The sequence below is a fragment of the Tamandua tetradactyla genome, chromosome 4 (genome assembly GCF_023851605.1).
Source record: "Tamandua tetradactyla isolate mTamTet1 chromosome 4, mTamTet1.pri, whole genome shotgun sequence".
Lineage (NCBI taxonomy): Eukaryota > Metazoa > Chordata > Mammalia > Pilosa > Myrmecophagidae > Tamandua > Tamandua tetradactyla.
The window spans coordinates 38,006,048-38,024,756 of NC_135330.1; the positions used below are offsets into that span (position 1 = coordinate 38,006,048).

Sequence of the window (18,709 nt, forward strand, 5' to 3'; positions counted from 1 at the left end):
CTTTATTTATAAAAATTGTGGACAAACTAGATTTGATTTGCAGGTCAAAATTTGCCAACATCTGCCTTAGAGTCTGAGCTACTTAAAGTGTGTCAGGCTTGAGTCTAGAAAGAGATAGGAGCAGTGACTTCAAAACATTTCTAAAATGGAAAGAAGCACACACTGTATGTCAGGGGCAAATGTTGTGGGAGAATTTAAAGTTCAGACTATCTAGTCTGGACTTTAAGAATGTTCTTATAATTCTTTAAATATCTCTCTCACTGTGTATACACATATATATGTGTATATATATATAAATGTCTTTGATCTTAAGTCCCCTTTTAAATATATTTTTAAAATGAATACCTGAAATTTTTCTCTGAAAAGTAAATATTTCTGATGTCAGTCTTTAACAGAATGTAGCACCTTGAAAATGCCAGCAGTACCCAACACAGACCAGGATTAAACAAGTCTAGACTTCTAGTCAAGGAAGAAAAAGTGTTTTCTTATCTGCTAGAACATACTGAAGCAGAAGTTAACTCTTTGTGTCCAGATTTTTCCTTTACCGTGGAGAAAGGTCTTGTATCACTTTATTATTAAATAGTAGTGATTTTGTAGGGAAGAAGGAAGAACAGGAGCCAGGAGGGATGGGAATTTGGTTTGCAGGGAATCTTAACCGATGCCTGTGAAACCCTCAGCAGTAGGTGGCCTTTCTCAAAATCAAAGTTTTATTTCTACTTGCAAGAGCCTGGAAAGTAGGGCCTTGGGGATACAAGTTGAATGGTAGAGGAAATTGGCATGAAGAAAAATGTTAAGGAGTTTAGGTTCAGCTGGTCCAGTCACTCCAAGCCTCCATGATTTGGGGTGAGCAGCCTCTGTGAGTTTAGCATGTATGTGTGTCTTAAAGAAGGTAGACTGCCATTGTTCTGGTTTACTGTACAGTAGACACTTGCAGTAAACTCTACCTTGAACTGCATGACGTGAAAGTAGCCATTTAGGAACACCTAATTACATTCTACAGTACAAAACCGAAGTCAGAAGATATTTCATCTTTTTTTTTAGTTTTCCAGGCTGCCCAAGCAATACCATGAAATGGAAATTTATTTTCCCTTGATGTGGGAAAAAAGTCCACATCAAGTTGTCTTCAAGGCAATGCTTTCTTCCTGAAGATTGTGGCCTTCTGGGGCTGGCTGCTGGGCATCCTTACTCCTTAGCTAGTCGTGTGGCAAAGCGCATGGCAGTGTCTCCTGGTCTCCCTTCTCCTCTGGGTTTCAGTGATGTTCAGCTTCTGGCTTCTCCCTCTGGCTTTCCTTCTCTGTGTCTTTCATTCCGCTTAAAAAAGGACTCCAGTAACAGGATTGAGACCCATCCTGATTGGGCTGGGCCACACCTAAACTGAAGTAACCTTATCAAAAGGTCCTGCTCAAATGGGTTCATACCAACAGGAATAAATTAGGTTTAATGATGTTTTTCTGGGGTACATACAGCTTCAAACCACCATACTACCTAAATCTTCAAAGGATGTGAACCAGTATGGACAAGAAATTACATTAGGGTCATGTTTCTCAAATGTAATTGTGCATAAAAATCAAATCAACGAGTGTACTTGTAAAAATGCAGATTTTGAAACCTCACTCAGAATCTACCAAAATGGAACTTCTGGAGATGAAGCTCAAGATTTCAGATGTTTCGAAAACTCTTAAGTGGTTCTAATAGCTAGTCTGAGCCAGACTGTGGAAACTAGCAGGAGAGCCCAGACCTGGGCTGGCCATATTGGGAGGAGCATGGATTCCAGAGTTTCTAGGGCTCCTGTGAGTTTTGGAGTTTGGATGATAGATAACTCTAGTCTGGATGCTTACAATGATCCAGGAAATGTCCATTGTTCCTTCTCTCTTGAGGGAAATCTTGGGGAAAGCTTTCCCAAAGAGCTTCATCATGGATCAAAATGGGTCTTTAAATCCACCCAATCCGACTATGCCACCAGATGAAGTCCTCACTGTTCCGTGTAAATTCGGCTGGATCACTCCCATTAACATAACACATGCTCTCTTCCCACCTTTAAAAAATTCTTCCTTGAACCCCTCCTCCCCTCTAGCTACTGCCTCATTTCTTATACCAAAATTACTTGGAGAAATTATTTTTATCAACTGTCTCCAGTTTTTCTCCTAACATTCTAAGGCTTTTGTCCCCACCATCCCAACCAAACCTGTTGTTGTGTAAAGGTCAGCAGTGACTTTCATGTTGATCTTAGTTTATTGTTTGACTATTATGACTATAAATTAAAACCTCCTTATTTTTTATCAGATTTTTTACTCTCTATTCTTTTACTGTCCTTTACCCTTCTGCAATAAATGAAATCCAAATTATAATTAATTCCCAACAGTAAATGAATGTCACAGAACAAAAAATATTTTCCCATAAAATTATGGTGTCTTGGTGTCTTTTTCCTTTTCGTTTCCTTTCTTTATCTTAACAATTATACTTTTTTTTTGCATGGGCAGGCACCGGGAATCGAACCTGGGTCTCCAGCATGGCAGGCAGGAATTCTGCCACTCAGATACTGTTGTACCATCCAACAATTATACATTTTTAAAATGTGGGTTTTGCTTATGCATTGTTTATTTCATTGCCTTTCTGTTTCTTAATTTTATCACCTTACTGTTAAATTAATTTGTTTGCTTTCCTTATGAAGCAAGCTCCGTTAAATCCCGTGGGTCAGTCAGTTCCCGGTAGTTAGAACTCTGTTGTTTCTTCAGCAGAGTGAATGGATTTCTCCTGGGTTTTCTGCCTCAGCTTGTTTGAGTGGGAGTAAATGTGGCCTCATTCTTTTAGCGTAGCTCAAGGATTTAGGCATGTTTATGACCTACTAGCCTGAATTAGGGCACTGGTTTTGAAGTCTTATAAGCATGGAGGTTGAGATTACTATAGCATATGCCCCAATTCTTGGTTTGGGATTTCACTTGGAAATCTTGTCTCTTTTGGTGAAGGTTTCAGATAAGGTGGTAAAGATATTCAGATTATAATAAGTTTATTTTATGTCTTGATAATGGAAATGTCTAGTGTTCAATTAAGAATGATTGCTCTGCTCACATCATGGCTATTTTATGATCTTGTGTTTAATCACTTTGTTATTAATTTTGGCTCTTTGCTTTAGTGATGAATACATAACATTTTTGAATATTGAATTCCGGCAATGCAAACAGGTTTTCTCTATTGAGGAATGTTACACTGGGGTCATGCCCTGGTGTTATTCAGTAGTAGCTCCAACTGGTAATTTGGGGGTGGTGGGTATCTGGGAGAGAACTGTCTTTGGCTTAAACTTTGTTTGGTACATTATGGAAACATCTGGTTTCCCTAAGAGATTATGTGCCTATCTTCCCCACAATCCTAACAGTCTGTTTCAAAACTTTCATTTTTACCCCATCTCCCTAGGCATATGATGATAACCATTGTTTTTATATTAATAACCTTTGGTATAGAATTTATTAGCTTTAAAAAATTCTGAAGTGATTATCTTTTATTTCTCTTTTATCCACCTGCTTTGTTACATTCCATTCTAGAAGTTGAGGAATGAAACTCTTCCTATTCCAGCTCTGCTTATTTTACTGTGTCTTTGTGTCATTGATATTGGCACAAGTATGATAGAAAGGACTTATTGCATGTGCCCAGGAGACGTGAACTGTTGATGCCTTTTGTTCATTCATCTGAAAGGGAAGCTTCCTCAAATTATAAATTCCATTGCATTTATTTTAATAAATAAATTTAGTTAAACATTCCTGTTTTATACGAATCTATAAAAACTACTTGCCCACATTTGTAAATTGTGCTTATTTAGTTGTACTTCCTGTGGGATTGTCCCCTTGCACTGCCTGGCATTTAACTTGTTGGCAAGAAAGTGGCTACTGACATTTAAGGAATGGAATGGGATAAGTTTTTAAAAACAACCTATTTTGAAGATGAGTTTATAAGGCAATACTAGCCCTCGACTGACAGTTACAACTGAGTTTTCAGCAGCTGAGTTTATTCCATTGTTCCTAGATAACCTCAGCTCATTCTGTATGTGTTTGAGGGTTCCTCTTCAAACTTTCTGATCACCCATTTGTGTCTGCTTCAGGATCCCATATTCAGCATTAATTTGGCCCTGGGTCATGTTGAATAGTGAGGCTGTATTTGTGCAATCTGCCTGCCGAGGTGGAACAATAACAGCTGGTATGCAGCTGTACACATTGTCCTGGGAACTCTTGTTTCAGCCAGCAATTATATTAACAAAATTGAAAACGCTTTCAAATAGTTACTCTCTGTAACTACTGTTTGTGTTAACTATTTGGAGAATCACATTTAATAGCCTAAACATCCGCCATCTCTAATCGACTTTACATGCTACAACTTTATTCAAGTTTTCTGTTCCTAAGGTCAAGTCTTTCTGCAAGGAGACCAGTCATTTTCTGGATTTCTAAGGAGTTAGCAAATAAGAACAGTGGTGAATCAGTGACTCCTAATTTGATACTCTAGAATGAACTAGTTTTCTTCCTCTCACTGAGACCATGGAACAGCATTTTGAAATTTTGTAAAACTCTATATAGCCTTTGTTACTCAGTACTATGCTGTTGAGGAGGTTATTTCACAAGATCCTCATGGAATTCTTCTGAGCTGCACACAACAGAGAAGCATTTATGTTCCTCAGCAGGCAGTACTTGAATCCAATTCTAAGACAGAAAGGGTTTCTCCCCTACTCAGAGAGATTAGAAATACTTCACCATGTAGGAGGCTTAAGTAGAATTCGTTGGCTCGGCCCTGCATGAACAAAGGCTGGATTCTCATTGTTCAGGCAGGTCCCTCCCCTTCTCTCATTCCCTTAGCCAGCACACACTACGGGATTCAGAGCAGGAAGTATTAGTTAGTTCTGTGTGCTCTATTCTTAACATCTGCACTTAAGGTTTTTTTTTTTTTTTCATTTCTTTTTCTTTTTCTTTTTTTTTTTTTTGTTTATGGAAAGAATGCAGCAGGGGGGAAGGAGGAAGGGCAGTAGAACATTCGGAAACTAAATATTTTCTTGAGACTGTGTATATCTGATTAGTCTGCATGTGCATGAACGTGAGGTGAGGAGTAGAAGGTGTTCTAGAGGTATAGTTGCTGGAGTGTATTTGTACTTACTGATTTCCTTAGTAGTTTGGCTTGGCTACTTTACCTTAAAGTTGTTCTTTCTACTTTTGCTTGCTTCCACTGGGTGATGATAATGTAGTAGCCATTAATGGACTGGAAATTGGGAAGCTTGGTCTTTCTTTCTATTCATCTACCAAGTAACTAGACCTTCTGGGTTTGTCAACTGTGAAATGGGTGGGATGGGCAGATAATGAGTAAGGAAGAACAGTTAGAGAAAGCAGGTGATAGATCTCAGCTGTAGCTGTTGAATGAAGTGAAAAGTTTTCCAGTTGTCTGTACCCACGGTTACAGGTAATTCCAGAGATACGGATAATTCAAGCCTTGATCTCTCTACTCTCTCTTCTGCATTTCTTCCTTATTTGTTCAGATTAGATTGCAAACATTACTTCACCCTCCTTGTCTGGTTGTCCTGTGAAGGGGTGCCCAGTGCTGCTGTAGAAAATCATACCTCCACAAAGATGTCCCTAGAAAGTCATGATAATTCTACCCTCTTCATAGCATCCTTGTCTCTGTCCAGCAAGCCTTCTTTTTCTCTAAGCAGTTTTCTCTTCTAGGCTTTGCAGTGGCTCTGACAAACTTTCTGTGCTCTCTTCGTTCTACCCCACTTTCCTTACTGACTTTGCCCCCAACCCTGAGCAGGTACCCTTAATTTCCCATCCACAGAGACATTTAAAAGTCATCAGTTAGAACTCTTTCAGCTTCCATCCCTTAAATGTACAAAGACACTTACATTTGTACCCAGATGCAAAGCAAGAGGGCAAGTGTCCTCCTGTGTGGAGCCAACCCATCAACCAGCATAGGATCCATTCTTGTTTCCCAGCCTATATTTTCAGTCTTTTCCTCTTTGTTGGCTCTAGCACAACAGTTATTTAATTCACACTCATCTCTCCTATCTAAAAAATGAAATGAGGCAAATCTTCCTTGGCCGTATATCCCCTCCAGCTATCCTCTTCTCTTCTGCTCCCCTTCGTCCAGATGTCATAACATGTCTTCACTCATCATGCCTACTTTCCCACCACCTTTCTGTCATTCATCCTCAGCTTCAACCCACCATGATCCCCACCCCTGAAACAGCTCTCACTAAGCTGAACGTTGACCTCCTGGTCAGTGGACACCTCTCTCATTTTTTTACTTGGCTCTTTTGGCACATTGTAACACAATTGATCATTCCCTCTGTAAAGCCCTCCTTTCTTGGCTTCTGGAGTATTTGTACTCTTACCCTCCTCCCTCTGGCTGTTCCTTCACAGTCTCCTCTGTTGTCTCATCTTTTTCGTCTGTATTTCAAATATTGCTCCTCAGAGTGATATCAAAAGCCAGCCTCTCTTCTTATTCAGCTCATTTGTCTAGTTGGTCTCAAACCATACTCAAATCTTCACTATTCATCTAAATGCTAATGAGTCCTGAGTTTATATTTCTAACTCAGACCTCGCTCTTGGGCCTCCAACTCTCTACTGGGGGATGACCCATAGGTACCTCAGAACTATTGTATCCAAACTTTAACTCATCTCCCCATCCTGTCCCCTCCCCTACCTCCAATCCTGCTGTCCCCTGTATTCTCTGTTTTAGTGACTAGCACCGTTCTCCATTTGGTTGTTTAGACTAGAAATATGAACATTATTCTTAACCTTCTGCTCCGTAGAATGAGAAAAAGAAGGTTGGACAATGAAACAGAGTCCCACAGGGTGAAATGGGGGAGGCTTTTGTAAGTGGCTTCAGTTTCCCCTCACCCTCCATTAGTTTCCAATGATACTGATGCCTTTGTCCTAAATCTCACTCAAATTCATTAATTTCTGTCCATTCCAAGTCTCCTATTCTTAATTCAGGCCACCGCCATCTGTCCTGGATAACTGCCACATCTTCTTAACTGTGCTTTCCATCTCTAGTCCTTTCCTTTCAACCTCATCTCCACACTGTGGCCAGAGTGATCTTTCTAAAAATCAAACTTAATCGTGTATTTCCCAGTATAAACCCTTCATTGACTTGCCATTGCCCTTGAGTTGATGTTGCTCCTTAGCATGGCCTAATCCCGGCATGCTCTACTTCTTACTTCCCTTGTCTCTCGTCACTCCGTCCAGCTCAAGCAACACTGCATTTCACACATGCTATTTCATCTGCTGGGCGACTGGTCCCTATTGTTGAGCTCATTCCCAGTTCCTGGATTTACATGTCACTTCCTATAGGAAACTTTTCTTGGTCTTACAAATCTGGGTTTGGTGACTTTCCTCTGTGTTCCCCAAACATTATGCACGTCCCCTGTCACAGAACCCCTCATGTGAAATTAAAATTGTCTGTATCTACCACTGGGTTGACTGCAGTTCTGAGGGCGGTGCACATGGCTGTCTTGTCCAGGAAGTAAAACGGATGACCTTTTGCTCTTCTAATTTGTGACTATAGGTTACAATAAGAATGAAAGCTCTGAAAATGAGGCTCAAGCTGGCAAGGGAAAGCTACCACTAGCAAGCTAGGCTGCTTCAGAGTTTAATGCTAACAGATTTTCTTTTTAAACCTTTTGGACCTGTCTCTCTGCATCTTTGGCAGCAGTGCAAGTGACCATGTAAGTCTGTTGCCTTCAGAGTGGCTTTGTGCGCAGGCTTTGGTCTTGAATACAGGATATCCTGATCGATTTTACCATCTCTCCATTGGCCAGTCCCATGCAGGTTCAGTTGCTGAAGAAGAATGAAATGTCAGAAATGTTGAGAGAGGGAGAGAGAGGGAGAAAAAAGAAGGGTAGTCTGTAATCCACAAATTAATGAGTAAGACTTTGAACATCCAAGCTACCTACTCTGGAGTAAAACTAAGTTGTTTTACCATTCTGGAATGACTTAGGTAGTGAGTCTCTGGAATGTCATAGGTACTGTAATATAACTTCCCCCTTGTTCGAAGGTGATGTCTTAAAATTTTGACACAACAAAGTGATTTAATTAAACTTGCATTCTTTTAATAGAAAGTATATGAAGCATATTAGTATGACCTGTGTGCAAACAAAACATTGTACTGCATCCTAGGTAGAGGATCCATGTTTGTGCAAGGCTCTTACATGTGAACATATCCAGGATCTTAGTTTGGGAATTTTCTTCACAAACCCTAGTATCAAAATGCCTTTCGTTTGTATCGAGTTTTGCAGTTAAGTGCGTGCATGATCTCAGTTTGACCTTCCAACAACTCTTTGAGATGGGTAGAGCAGGGGTCATCATCCTCTTCTTTACGAAGGAGAAAATAACAAACCAGAAATCATACCACCGGTAAATGGAGGGTCCAGGGCCTAAACCTGAGTTTCATGGGGCCCAGTCCTGTGTTCTTTCTGACATGCCACCTGGCTTTGTCGTCGGGATTGTCTGGGTATTGTATGGTGGTGGGGAAAAAGTCTCCTCTAAGACCCGAGTCAGTTGAGAAATAGAAGAATCACATACAGCATATAATATCAATTTTTGTGCAGATAAAGCTGGATTAAAGCATGTGGACTGGAAACATAACTTACTTGGTGTCTTAGTTTTCTAGCTGCTAAAACAAATACCATAAAATGGACTGGTTAAAACAAAGGGGATTTCTTGGCTCATAGTTTTGAGGCTAGAAGTCCAAAACTGAATTGTCAGTAATGCAATGCTTTCTCTCTGAAGACTGTGGCATTCTGTGCTGGCTGCCAATGATCCTAGGGGTTCCTTAGCTTTTGTGTCACATGACAATGTCCTCTTCTTTCTCTTCTGGGTTCCATTGACTTCCAGCCCTGATAGCTTTCTTCCTGTGGCCTTCTCTACAGAGCCTTTAGTAGTAGGATTAAGATTCTTCTTGATTCAGTTGGCTACACTTTAACTAAAAATAACATCTTTAAAAGATGCTGTTTAAAATGGCAGGAATGGATAACATGTTTTCTGGGATACATAATTCAATCTATCACACTTGGGCTTTCTGCTCTTTTCCCCTGAATTAAACTCACTCACTTAGTCCTGGAATCAACATCTGCACAACGGTAGGCCTTCCCTGCACAGAGGCAAAGCTGCTGTCCCATGTAGAGGAGGTGCTGTGGAGGAGAAGGGGACACAAGCCACTCCCAGGTAGGGAGCTTAAGAGACTGGACTGAGAGGATTCCAGGCCACATGTGAGCATCACTCCTTGTCCTCTAGGAATTAGAGGATAGGAGGAACTGGGAGAATGATGGAAGTCTCTCCCCAGCGCTTCTGAGAGGACAAGAGTTCCTGTTTTGAGAGCTTACAAGAGAGGGTTAGGATACTTCCCTCTACGTGGGACATGACTCCCAGGAATGAGCCTGGCCTTGGCACCATGAAATTGACAACACCTTCTTGACCGAAAAGGGGGAAAGAAATGTAACAAAATAAGGTTCCAGTGGCTAAGAGAGTTCAAATAGAGTCAAGAGGCTATTCTGGAGGCTCCTCTTACCCAAGGTTCAGCTAGATATTGCTAATTGCCACAGTTTGCCAAAACCCAACCAACACCATTCCTGACAATCCTAAAGAGGGCGCAGGGCTCTGTCTGAGTTGCTACAAGAGTTTCATGCATTAAGATTACTTTTCAGAAAACGCCAACCTCCAGATGGGTTCCCAGGCCAGATAAGTCCTGAAAGTCAGAGGGGCCAGCCTCTCCAGAGCATCAGCTAGTTCCATCCCCCTAACTCGTATTGTTGACACCCCTTTCCAACATGGAAAAGTTAGAATGGCATAACCCCAATACCCCTAAAAACTGGGAGAAGGATGAGAGGAAGAGGAGGAGTCATAACGGAGAAGGTAGGGTTTAACAAATGAGCAAGACTGCTGAATCATTATATTAATATTTCTTTTAGTCTCCAGTGCCTTGGAGCAGCTCTAAGGAAAAACCTGAAGTTGTGATACTGTAACCCATACCAAACTTTGAAATCTGTTCTGTAACTACTTGTGCTGTGCTTCAAAGTCTGTTGTTTTTTATTATATTTCACAATTAAAATTTTTTTTTAAATGAGAAAGGATTAGTAGAGTTCTTCCATGGAGTTAAGCCACTTGTGAGCGAAAAGTGCAGGAACCCGTTATGCCTAAACATCCCTGCCTTGCCCCCCTCATGAATATAGCATAGGGTTGAGCATGTAACTGTGCCCCCAACAATGCTTATTGAGCAAACTATGATTTTCACCATCTCATGGAAGTAGTGAAGTATGAATATTGTCAGAGAGAGAATGACACAATTTGTGAATGAATGGTGATTTAAAACAGCTGCACACGATCTTTTACCGACCTGAGGACTCAGGGTAGTTGACAGCCGCCAGGATTTCCTGATCAGAAATCCATGCTCTTGCTATTGCAGGGAACTGTATGACCCTGTAATGGCCAATTACTTAATAGCTTTCTGCTCACTTTTTATTTCTTCCGGAGGGATTGGTATCCACTGAATCCTTTTTCCTGCCCTGCACTGTCAGATATTCTCCTTTGTAGCACATCCTCTTTAAACTTGCTTTCCTCTTTTTTCTTTCTTTTTCTCATCTATGTTTTTCAGCAGTTGAAGGAAATTTTTTCTTTCTTTCCAGCTATACTTCCTGCCCCATTTCCCAATCACTGTCTTTCTCCCTTTATCAAGTTTCTCTTTCTTTCTTAACCTGGTTAATAAGTAGAATAATGATGCTAATGTATTCTTCCTGCATCAAATAAAATTACAGTTCATAAAGAAAAAGTTTTTGAAAGTCTCAAAGGTGCCTAGCAGACCCATTTAGAAAGTCTGCAAATATTTTCTTTCATATCTTTTAATTAAATTTATGCTGAAGTACTGGCATTAAAAACAAATGTACTTTTTCTATTCAATTTTATTTCTGTTTAAATAGTAAAAGTACAATACTAATACATAACTACCATTTTTCATTGCAAATAAAGCTTCAACAACTTATGTCATAAATAGGCTTTCATGAGCCAATTTATGAATCCAATTATAATTTAACATTTTTATGCCAAAATGTGCACTCTTTCCAGTTTTAGAATAGCCTGTTCTATTGGATAAAACCTTTTCAACCTGTGCTTACTCTGATGTGTGCAGACTGATTTGTATCTTCTACCTTTGTAAAGCTTGAAGCCAAATGAAGAACAGAAGAGCTCTCTTTTGCTTCTTGCATGTGACTTACGAACTTTGATGTGTTTCTCTCACAGGCAAAGCTTTTGACATCACCTATGTGCGCCTCAAGTTCCACACCAGCCGTCCCGAGAGCTTCGCCATTTACAAACGCATGCGGGAAGATGGGCCCTGGATTCCTTACCAGTACTACAGTGGCTCCTGTGAGAACACCTACTCGAAGCCAAACCGCGCCTTCATCAGGACAGGAGGGGACGAGCAGCAGGCCTTGTGCACAGATGAATTCAGTGACATTTCTCCTCTCACTGGGGGCAATGTGGCCTTTTCAACCCTAGAAGGAAGGCCCAGTGCCTATAACTTTGACAATAGCCCGGTGTTGCAGGTAGGCATTCAGAAGTTGGCTTTGGCGTCGATTCTGCCGCTGTTGGATGCAGGAATGTTATTGTAGTGGTGGCCTGTGGGCCCCTTTCGGATGTAAGGGGTAGAAGTGGAGTCTGTTCCTGTTAGATGGACAGCTGGATTGTCTTCTCTCCTATGTACTATTAATAAGTGAAGTGAAAGAGTTATGTTCCTACTGTGTAATGGATGTTTGTTCTTATGTACTTACAAATGACTCCTAGGATGTTAACAGTGTTTTTAAAACACTGAACAATCTTAACTTTAGTCTCTGTACTTGAAGACATTCAACTAATCTTCCCAGGTTTTTTGCATCCTTTCTTATCTCTTCTTTGATTTGACAGTATAAAAAAAATTAGTATTAACAAGGGAGAAAATCAAAGCAAAGAAATATTTTTGGGGGATGCGGTGCATGGACTGGGAATCGAACCCAGGTCTCCCGCATGAAAGGCAAGCATTCTACCACTGAACCACCCATGCACCCCAAAGCAAGATTTTTAAGATGGTTGCTACCAACCTTCATTATTGCATGAGGGAATATTGATTGGGTTTGTCTGGCACTGTTGCCAATAATTATAAAAAGTCCTAAATCACCTAAAAGGACTAGTGTTTGTCACATGATGTAAGTTTAGATGCCCATGGTATTATGCTTAAGCATTGTGATAGAAACTTCTTCCTGTTTAACTAAAGAAAGAATTAAAAATTTCTTGTTTTCCCGTGGATTCTGTATGTATATCCTTTTCTTAAACACCATAATATGAAATCTTTCTGTATTGCTTAGACATCTGTGAACTTCTCTTATCTTAGTCTGTTTGATCATGGAAAGAATGAGCCTCATGAATTAACACAGAATTGCAGACATGGCTGTGACTTACCTGAAATTAACATCTCAGTGGGGCAGCCTGTTTTAATTGACTGAGGCAAGGAAGACTAGATATGGTTTTGCAAATGTTAGGTCCATTTTGTGAAAGCTGTTGTGATTTCAAAATAGCAAATCCCCTTGTTTTTCTGGGCTTTCTATCTTTGTGTGTCGTCTTGTTCTTTCTCTCTGAAATTTCTTACTATGGTCAAGGATTCTTTTTCTCATTTGGTTGTATGGTTTTGGACATGACAAAATTTGAGGATAGATTTCTCAGTGGATTCTGTTCTTGTTTTTCCATTGTATTTCTATACAATGGAAATTGTATAGAAATTTCCATTTCTATATTTCTATGCTGGGAGATCATAAATGTGAAAATACTTGGTAAACTCTGAGATTATGGTGAACATTGAATTTCTCTGAGTAGGCTTTTCAGAAGTGTTTCTTGCAATGGAGATGAGGTGTGTTTGAAATAATTAGCAGGAGAAATAGCTGATTTTGATCAATGAAAAAGCAGAAGATTGCATAGGAGAGAGATGTTCTACAAATATCCTTTAAAATGATCAACTTGTACACATTTGCCAGCCTCATTTCTTCCTATAGCAAATAATTATATTTCGTAGTTCTGAAGAACCAACAAATATAGTCAGTAGAAAAAAGCAGCTATGTAAAGTTGGACTGTGGTTTTCTGGTACCTTTGCTGACTGTATGCCTTGTCAGCTTGTCTTGAACAGTTTCCTCAGCTGTAGGAATTCTGATGTTTGCTACTCTGTGGGCCATAGAAAGTCATGAGACTAAATGGTAAAATGCTATGAACATCCGCATAGGTTTGGTCTGTTGATATCGCTATGCAGAAGAATTCATTATGTGTCTCCAGCTATAAGAGCTCAGGCTCTGATATCCAATTGCCTAGATGTTTTAGCTGATTTGACCTATAGGCCACTTCCCTCATTGCTCCCTGTGCCTTCCCCCCAAAAGCTGCGATCTTCCAAGGAAAAGAAGGGGCAGCTCTTGGTTTCACTATATAGAACTGTAAATTACTAAGCATTTGTTGGTTTACACTAGTGATAATAATTAGCATTTATTTTAGCACTTACTATAATGCGTTATAAAGTGACAAGCATTATTCTAAGCCCTTTAGGTATATTAACTCATATAATCTTCACAGTAACCCTAGAAGTTAGGAACTTTTATTATCCCTGTTTTATAAATGAGAAGACAAAGGCCCGGTAAGGCTCAAATAACTTGCCCCAAATAAAGCCAAGTTTCAAAACCTAAAAAGTCTAGCTCCAGAGTCTGTTCTTTTTAAGGTACCCGTTGTGAAAAAATGCTTAGGAATCAGCTAAAACTCCGAAGATTTTGTTCAAGGAGAGCTATGAGAAAGATGAAACTCACAGAAGATATAATAAGCATTAAACACAGAGCTGTGTTTAGCTATTTACATTACAGACAAGAAAAAGATTCCTAACGTTGTAGCCATGAGTGGGAGTTGTTATTGGAATTCTAAGTTTGGATGTGGTGAAATCATCATCTCTTCTCCTTTCTAATTATACTTGAAGGCTTCTTGGAGATTAGCTTTTATGTGTTCTCTGTGTTGTTTTATTCCAGGTGTTTGGCATGGTTTTAGGCAGTGGTTGTTAATGGGGGTGTGCACCACCGCAGTCTCATGGGGAGCCTTCTGAAATCAGATGCCTGTACCTCTGCGCTTGCTTGTTACATCTCCATACTTTTGTGATACGTAGTCCTAGGAGGAGATTTAAAGTGAAGATAACATCTTTGGGTAGTTAGAACTATTGTATGTAACATACCACCCCAAAACTTAATACATTAAAACAATCATGGTTATAATTTGTCGTGATTCTTTGTCAGCCTGGGCTCACCCACTGCCAGGTCACCTGGCTGCTGGGCGTCTCTCCAGGTGGTCTTTCATCCTCAATAAAGAGGCTAGACCAGGCTTCTTCATATAATGGCAGAAGGGTTCCAAGAGAGTAAGTCCCAGCACCAAGTGCTTCTCAAGCCTCTGCTTGTGTCATATTTGCTGATATTCCCTTGGCCAAAGCAAGTCCCATGACAAGAGTCTTTGTAAAAAGGGCTATACAGGATGTGTACACTGGCAGGCACACTTCACTGGGGTCATTCTTATGTAGTCCACCACAGATGTGGACACCATAATTAAGTTACCCAGTGAAAGAACGTTTATTATAAGGGCTTAGCGCTAATAAAAACTAAGGAAAAACTATATAGCCTTCACTCTTGTCCTCTGCTATGGTGATGCAGCTACCAACTCGATAAATTGTGGTCCTTCTTAAAATTCAATTATTTACTCAGCAAATGCTGCTAGTGCACTTACGCTGTGCATGACACCAGGGATACTGCAGTGAACAAAACAGATGAAACATTCCTGCCCTCTTGGAGCTTACATTCCAGTCGGTGGGGTGAGGGGTGGGGGTGTCATGAAAACAGACAATAGAAATAGGGTAAATGCATAAAACAAGAGAAGGGACTTGGTAAGGGATAGCAGTTTCAGATAGGGTAGCCAGGGAAGGCCCCATTGAGAAGATGACATTGGAGGGCATGGAGCAAAACAAACACGGGCTGCATCTGTATTTGAGTGTCTCTGCCCAGATCTGTCAGTAGAGGATTAGGTTTGGAGGGGAGTTAGATGGCCCAAAACGGGCAGGAGGAGGCAATAATTGTCTCTCTGGAAACAATAACAGCTCTGATTTGGGATCTCTGACTGGATTTGGGGTGTGGATACAGGGTGAAGAGAGGGGACATGACACTGGGTACCTAATATATGCTAGGCTTTTGAAGGTATATTTCATTTAAGCGTCTCAATAGTTTTGTAAAGAAAGTAGCAGTATTCCTACTTTTGAGTAGTAAAGTAACAATCTAAATCAGAGAAGGGGAAATCAAGAAGGAGAAAAATATTAGGAAATTAAAGAAGTCATTGAGTATTGTAGTAGATTTAATGCTAGAAGTGGACATCAGTTCAGTGATGCATAAACTGTGTACAAAGTTTTGTTACATTATTTCTCTCATCTTCAGTTCTTTTCTACCTCTCTTTTATGTTTCTGGTTTTGTTTTATTATTTTATTTTAATGACAGGAATGGGTAACTGCCACTGACATCAGAGTTACTCTCAATCGCCTTAACACTTTTGGAGATGAAGTATTCAATGATCCGAAGGTCCTCAAGTCCTATTATTATGCAATCTCTGATTTTGCTGTGGGTGGCAGGTGAGTAAACTATCAAATCAACCTTGAAAGTGATTGGAACTTCGGTTTAGAAGTGAATGTTGCAGTTGTTTCCAACTACATTAATACTCTTAGACTTTTTCCTTACCAGCAGCAGGGATGGCAATCCCTAATGTGCAATACTACCTATCTGGAAAGAGAGGCAGCAGCCTAGAATATTTTTATTGTCAGACCTTCTCATTATCCTGGAAGCTAAGCAATTAGGATTTCCAAAACCTGTATCAAATCAACACACTAGTGAATTCTTAAATACAAGCACCATGATAGGCACTATTACTAAAACTGACCACCTCCTACTTAGAAGTCCCGGCCTTCCCACATCCTACAAATGAAATGGGCAGGTGATATGTCAATTTGTGAAAACTTAAATACTGATACCAGTGCACTTGCTTTAAATAAAAAGATGCCATGTATCAGAAATGATACAGAACTGTCAGGCTAGGGAAAAGCATACGTGATCTCAGCTGGGTCTAGAAAAATGAGTAGGATTTGGATAAGAGAAGAGACACCTTAGTTGGGGACAGAATGGATATGTCATAAGCACAAGTTTAAAGAAGGGAGTGCCTAATACATTTAAGAAAAATCTGATATATGAACCCATAGAGTTGTAAACCACAGGGATAGTTTGGCGGCCAGAGACCTTAGATAGAAGCTAAGAATCTTGGACTTTATCTCCATTCTGTTAGACTATGCAGTCTCAAGAGCAGAAAAATCATTTTTGAATGTAGTGCTCCTGATAGGGAGTTGATACTCAGTGAAAATTCATACATGATACTCGGAACAGTAACCGAGAGAAATCAGGGAAGATTTTCGGAATAGATTTATGATATCAGAACTGCTCAGAAGATTAATATGAGGGCAGAGTGGAAGTAGAACCTGATGGAGAGAATTTCTATTCCTGATATGATGTGATATAATATGTGTTAGACAAAAAAAACACCTGACCTTAAGATGGTGATCGAATGGAAAGGAATATATTGATGCATTTTATTGTGAAGGAGGAATTATCAGGACTTTAGTGATCATAAAGATGATTTAGTGATCAGGAGGATGGTGGTACCATTAACAAAGTAAATTAGGAAGGTGGGCTAATTTGGACAGAGAGGATGGGGTAAATTAGGAAAGTGAACTAATTTAGGGAGAGAGGATAAGTTTCATTTTAGACATGTAAACTTTTAGGAAACGTCTAACTTTGTGCAGCAGTCATGGATAGGAGCTTGGGAGAAGGACCAGAGCTGAAGATATCAATTTGGAGCTCATCCTTGTACACTGTAGATGTTTCAGAAATGTTTAAGTATGTTACTAAATGATGGTTGAAGCTATAGAACTGATTGCTGTGTTTAGGGAAGCAAGTGAAGGAGGGATATGTCACTGTGCCACAGTGTACGTTGGTATTCATGGATATTTCTATGAGTCCTTTGTTCATAAGTGTACCTGTATCTAAGGTATCCTTTGGTCAGCCTTGCCCCAAATAACCTGAGGGGGAATATCATCCTCATTTCCAGAGATCCATATGGTGGTGAGGTATCCAATCTGTCTTGCCATTTTTGGATTTAAATACTTTAGAATCATTATGGCTCATAATCGATGATACTTACTGACTTATGTCCCTGTGCTATTCCAAGCACGTAAGTGAAGTAACTCCTTGATCCTTCCAGTAATCCTCTGAAATAGAGGCATTATCATCCTCTCTGTTTTACAGGTGAAGCACAGAGAGGTTAAATTGCACTGATAAAGTTTCATCCCCGGGCAGCCTGGCTTCTGGATCCATGCTCGAACCACTACACTCTGCTGCCTCTTAACACACGTTCTGCTTCAGGAAATGATCCTGCAGTCATCCTTACATATTGTTAGGGACCTTCTTCTCCTATCTAGCTAATGTGCCATACCCTGTTAACTAAAGTTATTATTTTTTAATTTCATATCTCAGAACTCAAATAGCCACTGCTTATTCTTGCTCAGTTGCTTGGTTTGCACTTTTGAAAGGTAAAACTCAAAAAAACATTCTTAGGTTGTTTTTCAGTTCTCTGTGAACATAGTTTTTCTGCACTCATTACTGGGACTTTTGTAGCAGTTTCATTCTTTTGACAAGCTCTTCTCTCCCCAGGTGTAAATGCAATGGACATGCAAGTGAATGTGTGAAGAATGAATATGGCAAGCTGGTATGCAATTGTAAACATAATACGTATGGAGTCGACTGTGAGAAATGTCTTCCCTTCTTCAATGACCGGCCGTGGAGGAGGGCAACTGCCGAGAGTGCCAGTGAATGCCTGTGTGAGTGCCCCTTGGTGTCCGACTATTAAATAGTCTTTAGGACTCCCAGAAGTGGAAGAGACTTTCTTTTATTCCTCCCTGAAAGGAAAATTGCAAGGTGTTGCAGCTTCCGTAATTTGAGAGAGCAGAACAGTAAACTCCATGTACATCAAAAAAAGTCATAGCTAGAGGCAATGGGCTGTAAATATAAGCTGTGTTGGCTTTATATTTCTTTCATAAACACTCATACTTGAATGTAAACAGCATTAGATCCAAATACTGTGCCAGGGTAGCCTATGCTAATATACGGTTTCTCTAGTCTCTTCTTTATTGCCCTTTAAAATAAAAATATTCTTCTATAACAACGCTCATTCACTTGAGCAGCCTAAGTCATCGGTTGACATGTATTAGGCACCATGGTAGTTCTAGGCTAAGACTGTCATTCAAAATATCATTCCTCAAAATTATTTTCCCTATACCTCACTAAACAGTGCAGTGGGGGGAGTTCTCCCATTCTTCTCCGTGCAGAGGTGGAGCCTTGGGAGAAGAATATATCCTAGGACTCCTAGGAAAGAGTAAAATGAAAAAGATAGCGTGTCATTTGTCTCTTCGTAATGGCTTGGTTTACCCTGACCAGACAGAGAAAGAAATCCAGAAGAAAGGAACCGTGGAAGCATATGATCATGATTTGTCAAAGAATTAAAAATGACAGACTTTTAAAACAGCTGTAATGTTTTTATAGCCTTACAAATATTCCTTA

The 18,709-nt window shown here is 40.0% G+C and overlaps 1 protein-coding gene and 1 non-coding gene across 2 annotated transcripts in view; one reads left to right on the forward strand and one right to left on the reverse strand.

Moving 5' to 3' along the window:
* Positions 1-18,709, forward strand: part of LAMC1 (laminin subunit gamma 1) — a 110,135-nt gene that overhangs the window by 56,580 nt on the left and 34,846 nt on the right. Inside the window, exons 2-4 of the mRNA XM_077157198.1 lie at positions 11,262-11,566; positions 15,548-15,678; positions 17,804-17,970. Coding sequence (XP_077013313.1) covers positions 11,262-11,566; positions 15,548-15,678; positions 17,804-17,970 — 603 coding nt within the window. The remainder of the gene's footprint in view (positions 1-11,261; positions 11,567-15,547; positions 15,679-17,803; positions 17,971-18,709) is intronic.
* TRNAE-UUC (transfer RNA glutamic acid (anticodon UUC)) lies at positions 11,990-12,060 on the reverse strand. Its single transcript has one exon. It is a non-coding gene; the product is annotated as a tRNA-Glu (tRNA).